This window comes from Lissotriton vulgaris, chromosome 10 (genome assembly GCF_964263255.1).
Source record: "Lissotriton vulgaris chromosome 10, aLisVul1.2, whole genome shotgun sequence".
NCBI classification, from domain to species: Eukaryota; Metazoa; Chordata; class Amphibia; order Caudata; family Salamandridae; genus Lissotriton; species Lissotriton vulgaris.
The window spans coordinates 278746199-278767695 of NC_141698.1; the positions used below are offsets into that span (position 1 = coordinate 278746199).

Below are 21497 nucleotides of genomic sequence, written 5' to 3' on the forward strand. Positions count from 1 at the left end.
GTATGTTGAAAGGCTGCGCCACATTCCACGTCACAGGCCGCCCTCGCTTTCATCCAGTCTCGAGGAGCAGTAAATTGGAATAAACGAAGTCCCTAAATCAATCAAATAGCAACAAAGAGCCACCCACCCAAGTGATCTTTGGCTGCAAAACTGGTTCCACCTTCCTGACTCCGAGTACTGACTTTCCATTCAACTTACCAATGCATAAATGTGCATGAAATGAAGTACCACGCGCGTAATCCGCATTATTCATCCGCCCACTGCAGCACACAGCATGGGGCAGCCCACTTAAGCCATTGACTTAACTTCATTTTGAGCGACAGCATCGTGCCCTCCCCCAGAAGCACCTCCAGGCACACAGTGCTAGCCTAAAGTGCCAGCGACTACTATGGCAACGCATGCTATTTGAGACCGTAATATTCTTCTACATTTGGCCAGTGTTTTTTTTTCGATTTCACAAATTTGTATTGGGAGTTTCAACAGAAAAGAAGCAATACATACAGAATGGTAACAAATAAAACAAGCTTCTATTTTATAAAAAAAAATACCATTTCAGGAAAGATAACGATGTTGTGGAATACCGCGTTCTGTTTAAAATATATATGTCACTGAAATATCTTCAACCTAATAACATCAGGAGTGAGACATATAGTGAAGAGAGTGAGGCGGGGGAAAGGAGGAAACACGGGGAATCGAGAGGGAAAGAAGAGATGGCGAGGCAGAGGGAAGGGGAGAGAATGAGGTGAAGTAAGAGGGATAGGGAGAGACAAAAGGAAGACAGACTGCAACAAACAAGACGGAGGGCATTGCTGTGGGGAGGGGGGGAGGAGAAGTGCGACACGGCCGCAGCAGGGGGCGGAGCGGGGAGAGAAATGTAATTGACACGGCCGGCCGGTCGTGAAACTGAAAGCATGGCCGGCCGGCCGTGAAAGCCTTTGATGCGGCAGGGGGAAATGCGAGACGGCGGGAAGGGGGCGGAGCGGGTAAACAAAGACGGACATGCACGCGCCCGTGACTTTTAAGGTCAATGCGCATGCGCATAAGCTTAATGCGCATGCGCATTGACCTTAAAAGTCACGGGCACTGCAAGGAATCGCCACGATTCCTTGCAGTGTAGATAAAGAGTGGATAACTCGCAATACTCTCGCCTTGCTCGATGCGCATGCGCATCGACAGGCGAGACCTAAAAAGGGGGCTGACCCGGTGACTAGGTCCTGCCTATGGGTGGGACTAGGAGGGGGGTGGTTACACCCCTCTGCCATGCCGGACTTTCCCCAGGCCAGGGGCTGGTGTGCCCCTGGAACTGGTTCTGACCGGCCTATGCGTAGTGAGCACCGGGGTGCCACTCAGCAGTCACCTTCCTGAAAAGCCCTGCCTACCCAGGATACACAAAACCATGTCTGGGACGGTGCTAGCACCGCCCCTGACAGGAAACCCTTTGTCCAGGCTCCCCTCGCTGGAAGGACTCCCAGCTGCAGGGGGTCAGACTCGTGTCTGTGGTGGCAGCATCCATTTTGTGGAGCTGAGGCTTCGTTTAACTTTAACCGGGGTTCACAGTTACATACATGTCGTGTCCCTCTAGAAGGGTGGAATGCTAACCCCGTCGCCAGAATTGGCGAGGGGTTAGTATTCCAATTCGTATGACACCTTACTCGACATGTTTTGATAAAGCAATACCAAAGATAGCATTTAACCGCGAGGATTATAATGCACTTAAGAGTATATGGTATGCGATATCATGGAGCAAAGAGCAACACATCAAACAATTAATTTATCTAAGCAAAAGACGCATCAACCAACAACTACACGCGAGTACACTGGTTAAATATCACCGCAACTTACGCATACCACGGGGACTCAGAATTGCACTTAGACCATCGCTATGCAAAAATTCTAAAAAATTCCAAGAGAGGTGGTTTGAAATTCTAAATAAGTGCTCACTTGACTTGATTCTTTTAATCATTGAAGAACTATCGGAAATATTAGGTGAGCTAACGAGAGAAATAGAAGAAACATCCACAGAACTGTCTAAATTGCTAACGGAGGAAGAGCTCAAAAATATACTCGAAGACATTCAATCCCAGATGGAAAAACACACCAATGACATCAACGAACGGAAGATTCGTAAATACAAGAGGGATACTCTTGATTATAAACTGGGAGAAGTTTATACTTGGGCTGAGATCTACGCCCAGAAAAGACGCAATAAACCATATACATCACAGACAGACACCTCCTCATCGGACAGTGACAATACTCAAAGAACCAGGAGAACTCCACCAATACCAACTGAGCCCGACACAAGCAGGGCACAACAACCTACGACGAGCCACCAGACAGATACAAGTCCTTTTTTAGAACAGGGCCAAACACAAAAAGGAGACCCCGGAGAGGACAGAACAAAAGAAAAAGAAACAAGGAAAGACCCACCTACCACGAGGAGCACAACGGGAACCATCAAGGACAGACAAATCAAGAAAACACAGAACAACTAGTCATTAACATCAGCGATTACCAACTTAACCAACACGAAACCCAACTTCTACAAAAGGGAACTACGTTTGTACCCACTACCGACTCTAACAACCTGGAACTGGAAGTCAGTTTCTTCAAACTGATGCGCAAATTACGACTTCGTCACTTCTTTGACAATGTGCTACCACCTAACCCCACAGTGGAACCAGATCAACTACTCGGACTGAGACCACATAGCACATTTCAAGCACCAGTAAGTCACAAAACCCTGGACTTATTTGAAAACAGAGTTAAACAGGATCTAATGAAAATTAACCACAAACGATCTAAGACCAAGAACATCACACAAAAGGATTTAACCACACTGAGGAAAATATCTAATAATGAAACGATCACATGTGTGAAAGCGGACAAGGGCGGTGCCCTTATAATTATGAACACAGCCATGTATGAAGCGAAAGTGTTGGAACACATCAATGACACGACAACATATATGAAACTGGATGGGAATCCCACAACGGAATATATGAAAACTCTTACCAACATACTGGACAAAGCACATGAAATGGGAACAATCAATGCGAAAACCAAGAACTTCCTCACCAAATCTAATCCCAGAAGTCCGATTTTAAGAATGGTCCCCAAGATCCACAAGAACCTAAGGGACCCCCCCATGAGACCAAATGTCTCCACATGCGGGAGTCTACAAGAGCCCATTGGGCAACTGTTGGACAAATATCTCCAACCAATGGTGCAAACGATGAATACATATACCAAAGATACCACGCACTTCATCTCGAAATTAAGGAATCTCAAACCAGAAACCAACCAGGAACTGATCCTATGTACAGCAGATGTACGCTCCCTTTACACGTCGATACCCCACTCCTTGGGGATTGAAGCAATAGAACAGTCCCTCCTTAAATCTGACACGGAAAGACCCTTTCAAACGTTCCTGATGGAACTTATGCTATTTACGCTATACCAAAGCTATTTTAAACATCAAGATACATGGTACCAGCAACTCGTGGGAATGGCTATGGGTAATTCAGCGGCTCCCGCGTATGCGAATATCTTTATGGAACATTTTGAAGAAAACCATATACTCAATAATAAACAATGGACGGATCACCTAATACTCTTCACAAGATATATAGACGATATTTTCATCGTCTGGAAAAGTACACAAGAAGAACTACAAAACAGATTGTTGGAATTTAATAACATCGACCAAAGAATACAATTAACCTGGGAAATTTCAAAAGTGAGTGTCAACTTTCTTGATGTCAAGGTTTCTATCAAAGGACAAGTAATTGAAACTGATCTCTACACCAAGCCCACCGATAGAAATAACATGCTACACTATAGCAGTTTCCACGAATCCAATTTAAAAACACATCTACCTTTCTCACAAATGGCACGAGCCAAACGAATCACATCTAATCCTCAAAACGCCACACAAAGGATCAAAGAAATTGCCTGCAAATTTCGCAAAAGAGGGTACCCTGAAAATATCATTGAAGATTCCATACAGAGGATCAACAATATAGACAGACAGAAACTCCTACAACCTAGTGCCAAAAAACAACAGACACGCCTAGTGGTCGTCTCCAAGTTTTCTACCACCACCAACAAATTCAAAAAGATTATCCACCAACACTGGCCACTTCTGAACTTGGAACCAGATTTCAACCAGATCTTTCAGGAACCCCCACTATTTGCATATACCAGATCACGCAACCTGGGTGAACTAGTGCGACATAAACCTACTAAACCAACCAATTACTCAGGAACCAAACCATGCTTTAACTGTGGGAACTGCAACTCTATCATTCGAGGCAACACAATCAATCACCCAATGAAGGGCAACAAGATCAAGCTCCACGTCAATGCCACATGCGACACTAGTAATGTCATCTATGCTTTAAAATGCCCGTGTGGAAAACTTTACATCGGAAAGACAGAACGCAAAATCAAGACCAGGCTCACAGAACATAAATCTAACATTCGTTTAAAAAGTACCAAGTCAACACTAGCAGTACATTTCAACGAAGAGAAACACAATATCTCTCAACTGAAATTCACGATACTGGAAACCATCCCCAAACAGGAGGGCAGAGACAATACCAAATTCTTGCTCCAAAGAGAAAATGAATGGATCCAAAAATTGTCGACACAGAAGCCACAGGGGCTTAATGAAAGGATTGAACTCTCTTGCTACTTGTAAAGTTGCTCACGGACTGAGTCAGTGACTCCTGAACGATCTAAGGATTACTTGTTTATCTTTTGTTTACTTTTTGCTTTACTTCAATTTATTTTCTCTTGTTTACTGTTTGTTTTCACCATGCTTCTTTTAGCATCATTAGGCTCAATGGCCCAGCACCCCACATCTCCACTCGGACTCATTGCACACAATGGGCAGCATACACTCGTTCTTAGCAATTACGCTAACCTCACCCCACCTATTCACTATAACATAACTACATTGCCCAAACTGCACTGTGCTCGTTACTCGTTTCCGCTCACATGACCACTGCATACTGTTGCTTTAAACCGATAGGAACACTCCCTCTAGTCAACCCACGTGACCGCGCTCCCTTAAGCTCTCGAAACGCGGTCTATGGCGTTCCGCCAGAACCAGCGTCCAAGAAAGGAGGACCCTATTAATCAACAACAGGTCAGTCTGAGCTCGCAACCCACCACGAACCACGCCTATAGCACTAAACCCGATGTACCGCTATATGGGTACTTACGTACCTCCCTATATTTTTATTCACAGAAACACATGTAAACCCAGTGAATGAGACACGTAAGCATATCACCGCTGAACTTGTACACTATTCCCTTACACATGGGATCAACTGGAACATTGACGGGTGTACCTCATTAATTATCCTCACTCCCCCCACCCCCAACTTAACATGACCATCACTGTGCATGCGCAAATTTAGTCTGAACCCACGACATACACAGATATTATTTATGATTCGAATGTTTTCTGTTTACAGTGTCCTTTCCCTGATGAAGGGGTGTATGATAACCCCGAAATGCATTGGATGTATATAAAGGATGGTATCATGTTACGCAAAACAAAAATGAATAATGAAGAAAACTAATGATTTACAATAAGGAAACCTATGAATAAAAAGTCAATTGCAATCATTGTTTGAAACTTTTTTGAAACCTCTATTACACATAGAGGAACTGCAGTGTGCATACAAGGATGGGACCAGTGACCCACTGACCCCACACCATGGACTGTTAATTATGATGTTGAGGGACGCCTGACATCACTTGTATAGCACCTTAACACTTAGGAATAACCTCACATGAAAACCGCTGTGCGCCAGCCCTACTCACTCTTATGCGATATCACGGAACAGCTATTAGGACTTGATTCCGCAAGCTGCAGACAGGCTCAGCTCATGCCAGAGCACCATCTCACACGATTCCAAGCACTCTGCCTTCAGGATTGTTAAGGCCTGCCATAGGAGTGACTGATAGGAATCTGTGTGTCCATTTTAGGGTTAGGTATAGGTATACTACACCTACAGCAAAGGGTGATTACACGACTTTGCCCCAGCTGTCATGCAGCCAGTTGTGTCAAATTTAGGAGGCCAGCCAGGGGTGGCATAATACATGCTGCAGCCCCTGGCAGCCCTGGGTACACCCATGCCCTGAGTTACAGGGTCTGATAGGATGGCCCAGTACCAATTGGAAATGCACCTAGGGTACATGGAATCCATTTTACAGAGAGAGCAGTAGGCCTGGGGTCCTGATTGGCAGGGCCCCAGGTCGACTATGTCAAAAACCAGCTAAAACACAGGGCAAAAAGTTGGGGGCAACCATAGTCAGGAGGTACCTTCCTACACAACCCCCCCCCCCCCCCAAACGAAAGGAGATAAGGCTATCCTTGTCCAGGTAAGCCTCTATTACCTAAGTGGCATATAAGGAAGGACCAGCTCTGGCTTGGTTTCCCCCTGTGTCATGGTCCACTAGGCAACCCCTCACCCTAAGGGTATCTGAGGGTCTCCACCATAGGGAATCTCTGCCTTTGGTGTGTCTTGGGAAAGAAGAAGGCTGATGCTGGGATGGAGTACTGAAGTGAGGCTCCTCTACCTTTGGGCTCAACTTCCTCCAATCACCATTCATCATTTGTGCCTTTCTTTCTTTAGCTGAGATGCACTGAGCTATCAGGGTCAGCCTCTGGCTACCTAAAGCTGGAGGCTGAGTCCCTCTGTTTGGCTTACTGGAGGGACAGGTCAGGTCTGGGGTTTTTAGGCCCCATGTTTGGCTGTGCCCAACAGTGTCCAGCTGTGGGAGGTCCCTAACTACTTTTAAGGGGGATCCCTCAGGAGTCTGTTTTATTTTCACTTGGCTAGGTTTACCAGCTTCAGTGATCCTAATCTGCTGATTAAGGGGTTCTTTTGGACAGGGGGCCCTTTGGGGTCCACCACTGGCCTCCCTGACCTCTTCAGCCCTGGGCTGACTGAGGCAGGGTAGAGAGGTGCAGGTTACCTGCTCCAGACTGGGTCCCACCTGGGAAGGGTCCACTGCCAGGCTAGGCCTGACTACCTCTGGGGCAGTTCCTTCAACAGGGGTAGAGTCAGTTCCCTGAGGAGGCTGGCTCTCACCTAGTGTCTGGGAGGGGGAAGACTCTTCTTCCTCCTCAATGCTCTCTGTTTGAGTGGAGTGATCCATTGTTTCAGGCTTCACAACCTCACTATCTATTTGAGTAGAGGCTGAGACCATTTCAACCTTGCCAACCTTTTCAGGAGGGCACTCAGTTTGTGTTTGGGCTGTGACTGTCACAGCCCTCCTATCCTGTTCTGGAAAGTCTGTCTGAGCCTGGGCAGTGGCTACCACTGCCCTTCCAACCTTTTCAGGGAGGAATGGTCCTTGGACTGGGGCTGTAGCTATTACTGCCCCACTAACCTGTCTGGATAGGCCTATCATTCTGGAGTGAGTTTCTTGTTCCACCTCAGCCCATGCTGAGAGTTCCAGGTCATTCCCCAGTAAGCAATCTACAGGTAGGTTATCTGTCACTGCCACTCTCATGGGCCCTGTGACATTACCCCAGCTGAGCTTGACTACTGCCATGGGATGCCTTCTCTTCACTCCATGAATGTCTGTCACCTGATAAGTAAAACCAGGGGTCAGTTGAGCAGAGGGGACCAGATGGTCAATCACCATGGTGATGCTGGCCCCTGTGTCTCTGAATGCCTCAACTTTCTGACCATTCACTAAGACCTCTTGTCTATACTTTCCCAAAAGGTGGGGTCCAGTAGTGAAGTTGGCAAACCCCATGCCAGTCTCACAGACAAGAGTGTGGTCAGGGAACCTGGCTAGGCCATAGTCCTCCTGATTGCCCAAAGTAATGCCCACCACATTCTTGGGGGCACTCCCACCACCTGGGGGATTACCACTAGTGGTAACAGGAGGTTTAGGAGTATTACCTGGGGGTATATTTCCCTTAGTACCATTTTTAGGGCAACTGGCATCACTTTTGTAATGACCCACCTGTTTACAGGTATGGCAATAAGGTTTCTTCTGTTCTGAAGGAGTGTTCTGGGACCCACCACCCTTGTTGGAGTTTTGGGGCCCTTGGGAAGTCTTCTCTGTGGATTTATCCCCACCCTTCTCTTGAGGCTTGGTTGATTCCTTTTTCTGGTCACCACCCTGGTTTTTAGGCCTGACCCTGGTTCTGACCCATTTGTCTGCCCTCTTACCCAATTCCTGTGGAGAGGTCAGATCAGAGTCTACCAGGTGCTGGTGTAATAACTGGTTCTGACAATTATTTAAGATTTGCTCCCTCATAATTAAATTGTACAATCCTTTAAAATCAGTAACCTTACTACCCAGTAGCCAGCCTTCAAAAGCCTTAGTGGCACAATCAACAAAGTCAGTCCAATCCTGAGACTGAGTTTTCTGGGTGTCTCTGAACAGCATCCTGTATTGTTCAGTGGTTAAACCAAACCCATCAACCAGTGTATTTTTCAAGATTTGGTAATTGTTAGCATCCTCCACTCTTGTAGTGAGGAGCTTATCTCTACCTTTACCATCAAAGGAGAGCCACAAGATAGCTGCCCACTGACTTTGGGGAACACCCTGCACAGTGCAGGCCCTCTCCAAAGCAGTAATCCATTTGTGGATGTCATCCCCTTGTTTAAAGGGGGGCACTATCTTACTCAGGTGCTTTGTATCAAAACTCCTTTCCCTATTGCTAGGTTTATTGCTGCCACCAGTGGGGACTACCCCACTTAACTGTTGCTCTCTAGCAAAGGCAAGCCTCTCTTTGGCCAGGGCAAGTTCTTCCCTTTCAATCCTCAGATTGGCTGCCCTTTCTTTAGCTACATACACTCTCCTCTGAGGGGAGGTCATCCTCCTCAGAGCAGAGTCCCGAGAGCCATTGGTTTGAAGGGATCTGCTAGAGCCTCTGGATAGAGACCTAACTCGTCCATTCCCAATGTTAAGCTGGCCTGAGAGAGGTCCCAGGGGTCCCCCAGTACCAATCTCATGTCTGCTTAAGTTGGACCTGGTTAGTCTGCTGACTTCTACCTGTCCCTTATCTGCCTCATCCCCTGACAACTGATCCTCATCCTCAGCATCATCTGCCTCCTGGAGGGGATGGTCATGGCTATCAAAGGGTCCCTGTAAGGAGGGCAAACTCCCATCTGGATTAGGAGAGCTAAGAAGTTTCTCAGCTTTCCTGGCATCATAAGTCTCTAAGAGACCAATCAGAAAGGAGATTGTGGGGTTAGACCCCTGTTTTAGCTTCCTGAGGGTACACACTTGTCTCATCTCCTGGAAGCTAAGAGCAGCATATTTGGAAGTGACCTGTGGAGGGTCCACTGACACAAGGGGAGACTCAGAGTTTCCTCCTTTGTCTGACATGCTGATTCTAGTGTGGTGTAAGTGATGCACCTACCTACACTATGTGTTTGCCTACTGATCCCTTGCTAGAGTCGCAGCCAAGGTGTGCTAAGCCTTGAGGAGCTGCAACAGCTGGTTCAGTAGAACTCAGAGTATTCTAAGCTTAGTTATATGTACTAACAGTACTTATGTGATCTTTCAACAAGATATTCTTAGGATACGTGTGGTAAAACAACAGCAAGCTCAAATCCCAACCGCTGCTCACCAATGTGAGAAGGTGGCCTGATATGCAGTGCTCACTATTCTAGTGAACACTATGTATCAGTCCAGCAACCCTTATTGATGATTGGTTGTAAGTCAACCTTATAGACCAGCTATCCTAGTAGCGTGGATACGAGCAGTCTAAGGCTAAAGACTTGAGAGGGCGTGTTAAGCCAGCTGTTTACCACACATATACCCCTTGAATACACAGTGAAAGGACACCACACAAGTGTTATGAAAATAAACAAGATATTTATTAAGAATCACAACAGCCCTGTACTCTTTATGAGGACAGGGTACTAAGCACAAAACAAAACTCTTATGAAAATACTTAAGTTAGCACAGTATATACAAATGCCCGAGGGGCACGGAAAACCATATACTCTGAAAGTGGAATGCGAAATTACTAGCAGGTAAGTACAGTACTAATAGCCTTTGGAATCGCTAGGACTTGACTATAGAATCATTAGATTACTTCTAGGAAACCCAGGGGACTCGGGTGCAGAGTGTGCACTCTCACGCGTGATGCGGGACAAAGTCTATGGTAGCTAGTAATTGCAAAGTTAGTGTTCTCGGGCGAACCCGACCTGGTAGGAGGAAAACGAAAGTGGATTCTGACCCTTGGATAGTGAGGCTATGCTGGGGCACCGAAATGCCGAAGTTACCTAGCCCAGGGGCTGCAGCTGCATAGGACTCAAAAGACGTCGGGAATCCTCGTAGACGGACCAGGAGCCTGGAAGAAAGAAGTTGCTGGCAGGCGACCAGTGAAGAAAGTTCGGTGGATCCAAGCCTGGATCGATGGAAGATGACACCTGAAAGCAGAGGGGACCAAGTTCGAGACTACTAGCCAGTAGTCAGTGGGCACCAGGAGGGCACCGGATGGTAGCCACCTCAACTAGGTGAGTGGGTGACGCTGTGATCGCAGATCTCACGGACCAGGAGGCGTTGTCGGCGACCAGGATGGAGGAGCGATCTGTCCCACGATGGATGAAGCTGTCGGCGTCGCTGGACCCAGGATTGGGCAACAAAGCCTTGGCAAATTCAAGCCCACGCGGTGGACCTAAAATGGCGTCTGGAGTGGACCAGGAGGGTCCGGGGTGCCTCTCTTGAAGAAGGAAGCAAGGGCCAGTCTGGGACAACCAGACCAGCAGCAGTGATGTCGTCGGGCGTCGTGAAGAAGGCCACAAGCCAGCCGGCTAGTAGCCACACAGCGCGGTGAGCACGCAAAAGCAGAAGGGCCCCACGCAGATCGTGGAGATGCTGGAGGGCTGATCTTCGGTGCTGGAGCTGCTCAGGGTTGGGGCTTCTCGGACCCCAAAGCACTCACCAGTGGAGCACACGGTGGGCTTGTTACAAAGAAGTCGTGCAGTCTTGGCGATCGTCGGTCCCTCGAGGTCTCGTCGCACTCACGGTTCTCAGCTTTGCTGTAGAGGTGAGTAGAGGTCAGAGGTGCCAGGGAAGCCGGGTCTCGTCGAGCTGGGTCGTCGGATTCGTGAAGAAGGACTTGCAGCAGACCGCAGTGTTCTTAGGATGGTGCCCGCTTGATGCAGGGTGACTACTCCTTAGCCACAAGGGAGAATCTTGAAGAAGAAATCTTGATGTCCTTTCGCAGAAAGTCGTGTCTTGATTCCAAAGATGATCTAATTTGAACAGGGGGCCCGCTCCCATCTTTATACTAAAAAAGGGGGCTGACCCGGTGACTAGGTCCTGCCTATGGGTGGGACTAGGAGGGGGGTGGTTACACCCCTCTGCCAGCCGGACTTTCCCCAGGCCAGGGGCTGGTGTGCCCCTGGAACTGGTTCTGACCGGCCTATGCGTAGTGAGCACAGGGGTGCCACTCAGCAGTCACCTTCCTGAAAAGCCCTGCCTACCCAGGATACACAAAACCATGTCTGGGACGGTGCTAGCACCGCCCCTGACAGGAAACCCTTTGTCCAGGCTCCCCTCGCTGGAAGGACTCCCAGCTGCAGGGGGTCAGACTCGTGTCTGTGGTGGCAGCATCCATTTTGTGGAGCTGAGGCTTCGTTTAACTTTAACCGGGGTTCACAGTTACATACATGTCGTGTCCCTCTAGAAGGGTGGAATGCTAACCCCGTCGCCAGAATTGGCGAGGGGTTAGTATTCCAATTCGTATGACACCTTACTCAACATGTTTTGATAAAGCAATACCAAAGATAGCATTTAACCGCGAGGATTATAATGCACTTAAGAGTATATGGTATGCAATATCATGGAACAGCTATTAGGACTTGATTCCGCAAGCTGCAGACAGGCTCAGCTCATGCCAGAGCACCATCTCACACGATTCCAAGCACTCTGCCTTCAGGATTGTTAAGGCCTGCCATAGGAGTGACTGATAGGAATCTGTGTGTCCATTTTAGGGTTAGGTATAGGTATACTACACCTACAGCAAAGGGTGATTACACGACTTTGCCCCAGCTGTCATGCAGCCAGTTGTGTCAAATTTAGGAGGCCAGTCAGGGGTGGCATAATACATGCTGCAGCCCCTGGCAGCCCTGGGTACACCCATGCCCTGAGTTACAGGGTCTGATAGGGTGGCCCAGTACCAATTGGAAATGCACCTAGGGTACATGGAATCCATTTTACAGAGAGAGCAGTAGGCCTGGGGTCCTGATTGGCAGGGCCCCAGGGCGACTATGTCCAAAACCAGCTAAAACACAGGGCAAAAAGTTGGGGGCAACCATAGTCAGGAGGTACCTTCCTACATAGGTTATGATAGATTATGAGTTCGGTGGAATCCATGTTGGATTTCCAATAAAAACGTGGTGTACAAAAGAGCTGTTGGGGGTAGATTGCCCTATTAGCATTGTGTACTGCTTGCACTCCTAAAAGTGTTGGAAGAGTTAAACTTCGAGGTGTGGGAGGCATGGAGGCAGTCGTCACTAACTCTGCAGAGACAGGCTTTTGATATGCGTTACCCTTTTGTCTTTTCCAATGTTATCCCCAACAGAGTGGTAGAGACTAGGGGAAATCTGAAGACACAGGCCCCTTAGACGTGCTGGTTTAGCCTTTTGACAGGGCCTGCAGATGTGTTTCATGGATAGGTGCGAGGGCTTCTTTCCTATTGTGCCAGAGTCATTATGCTGCTAGTAGAGATTCCCAGCCTTACACCCTTTTGACTGCCATCACCTGAAGATAGAGTGTGGCTGACCTGTCTGAGAATAGATACAAAAAAGTGAGGAAACTACCTTGGTCCAGTGCCAGGGCTATTCCCATGCAATATACAAACTCAATTTGCAAGACTAGTATAGATGGATTGAACTCTCAGTTCAGGGTTTCAGGAATTCTCATTGACCATTGTAAGTGACATCCCACAAAGTGTTTAATAATCTTCTGCGATCTAGGGCTGATGTATTTGTTAGCCAGCTTCCCAGTGATGAGAACGGACATCCTACCTGAAGGAGTCTGTAAAGCTCTGCTGGAAGTGCTGTGAAACTGCCTTGCCTGCTGAGTTAGGATTCCGGAAGGTGTTCCTTTAAGAGGAGTCTGCCCAGAGAAGAAGACCCTGAACACCAACCTGGTGGACAAGCTGTCTAGAGGAATGGACTGAGCCTAACATCTGAATAGAGAGCTGCACCTCAAGTGAAGAGGTGGAGTGTAGGTGCAAGAAGGCTGTGGTGAGCCCCTGATGCTTGGTGTATGTCCCCGGTCACTTCCAGCTGGGCCCTGAGGTTTCATGGGCCCTTCTCCCTTGCCTGGGAGAGTACAGTGAGGTTGTTGCCATGGGCTGCGAAAAGCCCTGATTGCACGTATACACTTCTTAACTGCCTGTGTCCCAATATGCCCCCAAGGTGTGGTGCACCAAAGAAGAGTAAACTGCAATCCCTCATTTATTACTGTGGGCTAAACTGTACCCCTGGAGCAAACAAGTGTCACATGTGACTGACTCCTCGACCCAATCGATGTGCACCCAGACTCCTACAGTGCGGGCTTAAAGAACATCTGTAGTCCCACTTGAACGTCCATCTTACCTTTCTTGAAGGATCTGTGGATGACCACAGGTCTTGTTTAAGTAGGAGGCTTGCTTAGGCCTGAGATGCAGAGAGCAAGAACCGTGACGCTCATCTGCGGCACCACAACCTCAAACAACGACAGAAGCTCCAGAACTGAGGCTCTGCTGCATCACACCTGGATCAACATGTTCCCGACAAGCACATGCACTGGATTGAGGAACCACTATATGTACACTAGAGTATTTCAGTAACCAGTGCAACCATGGAAGTACTCAGTAATTAACCACTGGACTACTGACTAGAAAAGAATCCACTCACTAATTCTCGTTGAGCAAGCACCTGTCTAGGTTTACCATGCTCATTAGATTTTGTACATAGTTATTAGAATTACCATAGCGGTTGGACCTTTGCATATCTCAGGATCTCTTTCTGTTTTATTGCGTATTGGTAGGCCAAAGCATCTTCTCTTGTTAAAGGAAGAGCCCTCACTGAACCATCCGTTATTAATAAGATTGGGAATTGTTGAACCTCTACCTCACAGAGTAAGAATTTGACCGCTCGCCTAGCTATGAGGGTGAAGATCTGATTGGGTGTACTTGATGTGCAGTTATCAGTGTCCCCGCTGGGAAGCGCCATGATAATCATGGTAAACCCACCCAATCAGCTCATAAGGCACAGTAGCTCATGAGTACCCCAAGACCCTGAACCAGTTCTGACAAGGAGCATATTCAGAACCAGTCTGTGGCACCAATATCCATGAATCAGACACTATGAATATAAAAAGACTGTGTATATAAGCCCCAAATCATATATTTGGATCAGGTGAGAATACAATCCCAGAGAAAAACGCCAAAATTCATTAGGTCTCACAACCCACAAATTCAATTTCACAATTTCCAGCTCCTCCTTATCAACAGAGGAGAAAGGAAACCCAGAATAAAAAAAGCTCAAGATGCAGCATGAGAAGTAATCAAAATCAAGAAGAAATGATTCAAGAAAAAGCTAAGCCCAGATGGAAAGTAGGAAAGCCAGAACTCAGTCGCTCCAATCCACACCTATCAGGGCCAAATCTCTAAGAGACGTGGGCATAGACGAAAGCTGTGAGCTATCGAGGAGAATCAAACAAACTGTAGCAGTGTTTTGAAAAAGCCAGCAAATGCCACAGTATGCAATAGAATTTTACAGATTTGTTGTGCTTGATCTACAGCAGTTTTTAACAATTTATGCTTTAATGTTAATTGGTGACTACTGAGTCCTTCTTTAAAGGGGTAAATCAATTAATAAAGAAATCTGGGGTAAATCAATTAATAAAGAATTCTGAAGACCTGTAAAAGGTTTAGAAGTGATTAAGCTATCTCGTGCGACTAAATCCAGTATTCTACTCGGCAGTGCTTAGTTTGAGCCGGTGGTTTCCGGAGCCAAGCACCGCCACCTAATTGTCTATACCGGCACTTATTACAGTCTGACACATGGTGGCGCTACCTGTCTAATTTAGAGAGCAGCACAACAACAGCTGTGCATTATTTCAAACTAGGTTCGAAATTACTAGCACCGGTTGCCCAAGCCATTCTTATAGCTTCGGAGACCTGGAATAGTCTGAATTGACACACTTGTAGGAGTGTGATGATTGGTAGTTGTATTATTACTGTCACTGGCAGCAGTGGCAGGGGCAATGTGCGGTGCAAGCTGCAGCGGCCTCCTGACCAGGGCCCTAGCACTTATTTATTTTTTTACAAATTAAGCACTGCAGTGCTCAAAAGTTACAAAAAGTAGCCAAGTGATTAATTGTTGCGAGTGGTTGCAGATGGTGGGCACCAGCACTCATTTTTAGGGACCAAGACTAATTTTCTATCATCAGACTTTGATCCAAAGCAAAAGAGAGTGGAAGAAAGGGTGAATGGAAGAGGAAGAAAATTATATGAAAACAGTGATAAAGCAAGAAAGCAGGGTTGGAAACTATCCTACTAGAGTGAGATAGAGGAAGACAACGGAGAGAGGTGGAAGAAAGAGATGCTAGGTGGAATCAAGTCTAAGAAGCCATAGTTTTTGGCAAACTTGTCATTTGAAAACCTATGTTGTGAACTTTTTAAGCATGGGCGAATTTTGCGAATTTGCAATCCGCGAATTTGCGTATTTGCGAATTCGCAATCCGCAAAATTCGTGAATTCGCACGAATTTGCGGATTTTTTTATTTTTGCGAGTTCGCGGGTGTTCGCGGGGCACTTTGCGTGTTCGCGGGTGTTCGCGAGGTGCTTTGCGTTTTCGCGGGGGGGGGTTTTGCTGGTTAATCACTGCCACCCTCTCGTTTTTTATGCCCATCTGCCCTCTGTACCACTTGTTTCTGTGCCCTTCTGCCCTCTGCCCCACTCATTTTTTGTCCCCTCTGCCCTCTGTCCCACTTTTGTGCCCTTCTGCCCTCAGCCCCTCTTAGAATGGCGCCGGCAAGCTGCCAGCGCCATTCTAAAGTAGCTGCAAATAGCTTCAACAGGAAGCACTAATAGATAAAGTAAAGCAGGTGCTGGAGTTGAATGTCAAATTAAGTTACACAATCATTAATCACCCCAAGTTTGGGGTGATTAATGATTGTGTAACTGAATTTGAGCAGCACCTGCTTTACTTTATCTATTAAAGCTTCCTGTTGAAGCTGACTTTTGTAACTATTTTAGAATGGCTCTGGCAGCTTGCCGGCGCCATTCTAAAAGAGTTACAAAAGTCAGCTTGAACTTTTGACCCAATCCCTTCCGCTCGCGGATTTTGCGGGAAATTCGCGAATCTCGCGGATTGCGAATTTACCCAAAATCGGCAAAATCCGCGAGCGGAACGGATTTTCCGCCCATGCTTAGAACTTTTATGGAAAACCCTTCGGCCTCTGCATGCATATTTGTATAAATTAAGCACTAAAGCTGCCCCACGTTGAAGGTATCTTAAAGCAGTCCTAGTAGCCAAGCGTGAATAGTCAATTGCAGCGTCATAATGTGGATCACTATGGAAATGCTTGAAGTTTCATCTTGTGCCACCATCAGTCCCTACAGTATATATTATTCCACTCTAGGGAGGCTCACGACACTTTTCAGAATTAACTAATTATCACTTCTCAACAATTTATGGATGGCAAAATACATTCTAGGGTAAGGTTTAAAAATAATTTTTCTTATTTCAAGACTGGAACAATTACAGCATAAGGAAATTGAACTCTGACAATATACTGCAACCACACATAATCGGAAATATAAATAGACATGCACAAAAAAAAAATTAATTGGTAACGTCAAGCCAGAAATTGGAGGATCATAAAATTCATCAGTAGTATCAAACCAGCAATGGGAGAGCCATAAAATGAATTAGCAATGGCAGGCCAGCATAGACAATAGTTTATTAAATGCCAGAGGTAGCGGAATTTCCACCATACACACTTTGACTCTACACCACTCAACAGCTCACTACTTGCTCCCTCTGGTTAGAAGTGCAGCATGGAGGAAGGACAGAGGACGTCAAACCTCTATTTACGCTTTGTGCTGCTACAGCCTCCATGATGCCTAAGACCAAGGGTAACCAGGGGAGTGCTGATGTTAGCAAAAGAATGGCCAACTGCTGCCCGTAAATCATCTCCATGCAAGCTAGAGTTGAGTCCAGTTCCGGATTACTAAATAGGAAAAGTAGGCACCGGCCTATGGGCCCCGCAAAAACAAATCCAAATAATCTTGATTTGATCTTGAAAGAAAATTACAATCAAGCTTTCTTAAATTATTTCCAAAGACAGAAAAAAATGAATCGGGGGGGGGGGGGGCATTAAAACAAATATTACTCTTTAAAATCTGAAAATGTTCCTAGTTTCGTTACATTCGTATGTGTCGGATTGCATTCCCCCTTTGAGTGACAATTATTAAAATTCATTATTTTAAACATAACACTTTTTAAAAAAATATTTAACACTTCCTGAATGCACTGTTGTGGCCATGAAGGTGTCAAGAGATAATGTTGTTTGTGATGTTAACTATGTGAATGGTCAATAATATAGTAAATGGTGAACATTATAATGGATCAAAACATACATGACTCTGAACTGAATCCCTTCTTGGTGCCCCCACATTTGGCATTTAAGAAAAAGGAAGCGAATTGAAGTTAGGGGTTTGCCCAGGGCCACACAATCTGATCAGACGGGTGAAGTGAGGAAGTATGATTTGAGGTGAGATTTCCAGTTTAGTCTACCTCCTTCCCAGACCCCATAAGGGGTCAAGTCAGAGGAAAAATTGAGGAGGTTGCGATGGACAGCAATCCTGCTCACCTACCATAGGCCTCCAAGAAAATGTCCTGAGAAAGAAGGACAACAAAGAAACAAGTTTACTCTTAAAGGCTTTGACTTTCATAACAGTCCATAATAAGGGTTTGGAAAATTGCAGTCTCCTAATCCTGAAGGGGTGAAGGTGAATGACAAAGAAAGAGTTAATGCCAAGTTTGTGGGGGGCACAAGCAGGAGGCGCAGTTAAGCACAAGGTTTGTTTAACCCGAGTAAGAAGGAGCCAATTGCAGGCCTCCAAAGCTCCAGGTCGGTTTATCCAATAAAGGAGGCTCAAGCTGCAGACAGGTCAAATCTCAAGATGCGATTAATCCTGAGGGAGGAGGGTCCACCTGCGTGCAACCTAAATCTCAAACTGGAGTGAATCCCGAAGAAGAGGGAACCAACTGCTGGTACCCTAAACCTCAAAGCACGGTTAATCCCAAGCATGGAGAAAATGGATTAATCTGCAGAGCGCCCCTCCCCCCCCCCCCCAAAAAAAAATCCTTGCTTGTCCTGTGGTGGTCCTGGTTCTGCCCTTCCTATCTTCGCCCTTAGAAGTCAAGATGCCCGTGGCAAGAACAGAAAGTTAAAAAAGTTATTAGAGCCCTCTTTCCTTTCTGTAGTTCTTTACATCTAACTGGCAGACACATAGGTGAACAAGCAGAAGTAAGGCATGTGGCGAGGTAGAAAGTGGTACACAGAGCAGATCTGGTAGAGCTGATGATAAAGGCCGAGATAAACATCGATAATCAAGGACCTTTTAAGATGTGAGTAAGCTAGAAATAAGGAAGAGATAGCAGAAAATCGGGTTTACACGCCCTCTTAGCGCTACAGACATGCATCATGTCCAGCTATTGATAGAAGATCCTACACCATAGGTCTCATAAGTAAGAGTGCGTGTACAAACACACACACACACAAACACACTGATTGTGAATTATATGGGGAATTGGACTGGTCAGTGTGAGGGTCTTTTTACGCATGTACAATGAACATGTATCGCTAGAGAGATCCGGAGATACAGGCATGTAGCCCTCTTGAGTATGTCACTCACCTGCAGAATGCTCCGATGTTCTCTACCAGGTAGCACTGGCCGCTGTTGTAGCAGTACATAGGGAACATATCACAGACAGATTTGCACGAATTGTTGAACCTCACGTAGCCCGTCCGGCACTCTGTGCCATTGTCGCCAGCTATCATCTGGGTCAGGTCCTTGCTTGTATCGGGCAGTGATTTGGGGTTCACATCCACCCCGGACAAGATGAATGTGTGCTGTGGCACTTGCTGCCTGTCTGTGGGTTTCTCTTCCTTTGTCATGGTTGGCATCTTAGGAGTAAATGTCAAGGGTTTGGCACTGTTCTCATCCTCTAGTCCCCGAGCTGTGGCTTCCTCTTCTTCGCCATCATCTCCCTCCTCAATGTCATCTTCATCGTCCTCATCCTGGTTGGCACCTTCTTCATCGCCATCGGCATAGAACGATGTGGTTGGGTAGAAGTCGGATTCATCAAAAGGCGTGAAGTCATCGTACAGCTCCGACAGGGACCAGGAGGGCTTCCTATCGTGCAACTTCTTGGTGGAGTCGACACCTGGGATAGGAGATCTACGGAAGTCGTCTGGCCCACCTTGGCCGTCTATGTCAAAGAGGTCATAATAATCGATGTCGATTATGTCAGGAGCAGGCTGATCAGATGGAGGTTCTGGGGATTTGAGAGTCTTCGGAGGAGATGTTGTCACCAAACGCTCTTCTTTGTCGAGAAAGGCAAGATCCATGTTCGCCTTAGCCCCTTGCCCCCTTGACTTCATGGTGGTCTCTGTCCACAAGTCTGGAGGCTGTTCTGATTCCTTAGAATCAAAGTCAACGTCTGTTTCTGGAGCTGTTTGGATACTTTCTCCTGGAGATTTACCACTTGGGGTTGGAGGTGAAAGGTCGCCATCTCTGTAGACCCCTAGCAGCAAGTCAGTCTCTGCAGAATCTGGACTGATGCCTACCCCCACCTGTGCCGCCTCTGGCCCTTTGTCCCCAGGGTTGGCACTCTGGTATGTGGGAGAGGTAGTGCCTTCACTGGCGCCCCCCAAATCCTGCTCCATCCCAGGGTGGTCTGGGTAAGTGAGGACACTTTCTGGCAGGCTGGCATAGGGGCCTCCGCTGCCGGCCTCCTCGGAGTCCTCGGCGTCCCTTGCCACTTTCTTGGAGTTGCTTAAAGCTGGGACAAAGGCCCATGGGGGGGTAGTTACACTTCTCGAACCTTCCAGCCCCCCCTGAGTCTGTTGGTTCGCCACAGACACGGTTTCATCTCCGGTGCACGACGAGCAGATGGGCGGCTCACTGCTGTCCTTTTGCATCTCAGCAGAATAGTACCCTGGGGTGCTCCCTTCGAGGGGGGAGCTCTTGGCACTACGGGTGGCATCCGTGCCAGACGCAGAAATGTCAGCGGGTGCCCCTGGCTGCAGCTCCGCGCCCCCGGGGGCAGACTTACCCAGTCCTTGGGCCACGGACCTATTTCCGGCCTCTTGTGCCCCATCCTGTCCGGGTTCCGGGTCAGAAAGGCTCTCGGACAGAAGGCTTCCCTGGAAGGCCTCGGCGCTCTGTGGGGCCTCCGTACCCAATTCACTCAACCAGACATGTCCCTCCCACCTGGCATCATTGGCATCCGTGGCATCGGCGGGCTGTGACTTCCATTCGGGCGCTGCTGAATAGAAGAGGCAGAGAAGAGAATAAAGTTAACAGTGCTTGAGACTTCATTTTTGAAAAATCAACATGTTTAAATACATACAATGTTTTTTGTTGTTTTGTTTTTATTTTTTTCATTTTTCATGAAGCTTTATTCGGTTCATAACAATTGATGACCATAAAAGCACATAGCAAAATGCAACAAGATAAAATACAGGTAAATTAACAGTAATGTTTAAAAGATCATACTTTTCCTAAAAGCCATAGATTTACAGATAAAACTTGCAACATAAAAACATATATAGGGGCAGTCCATGTTATATAATAAATACATTGCATCCTCCACAGTAAGAATACCATACTTAAGAAATATTGGTTTTAGATATGTGATCCTTACATTCTGAAACAACGTACAAATGAGCATAAAGTGCAAGGTGCTTTGCTTAGAATGCCCATCGCAGGGACAAGGGCCAACCGGGTGCTTTTTATGGTGTGGGAAGGCCACCAAAGCATGAGCAATTCCAGCTCTTAATCTAGTCAATACAAATCTTTGCGCAGGCCTAGTTACCACATTCAGGTAATTCTGGAATCCCTCGATAACAATATATTTATTGTAAAGATTAACAGTAACGAGAGAATTGGTCACAGCTGAGTGTTTTTGAGCTCTATATGACTTAAAAGAATTTTTCATGTCCTGTTTGGCAAGACCTCTAGGAGGGCGATGATCTAGCAGCAGGTTGATATCATAGATACTCAGGTAGCAGTCAGCAACATATTTAAGCCATGATATCATCAAACAGTTGTCTAAACCAAGGCAGACCCTAATTACAAGTTGATTAAACTCAGTCTCTTCCTTGAGCCAAATAGCTCGATAGAGTAGTAGAGGCCTAATTAAGGCAAGGTCACCCAAATAAGCGACCCCTACCTCTTTATGGATCAACTCTGTTGGGGCAGATTTAGGGAG

At 46.7% G+C, this 21497-nt stretch overlaps 1 protein-coding gene across 6 annotated transcripts in view; it reads right to left on the reverse strand.

The window, feature by feature from the left end:
* The window catches only part of CSPG5 (chondroitin sulfate proteoglycan 5), a 279927-nt gene that overhangs the window by 237327 nt on the left and 21103 nt on the right, over positions 1-21497 (reverse strand). For 5 of the 6 annotated variants that reach the window (XM_086941020.1, XM_086941017.1, XM_086941019.1 and 2 more), the window contains exon 2: positions 18917-20552. In XM_086941020.1, coding sequence (XP_086797146.1) covers positions 18917-20552 — 1636 coding nt within the window. The remainder of the gene's footprint in view (positions 1-18916; positions 20553-21497) is intronic. The other variant, XM_086941016.1, reaches the window with a different exon arrangement.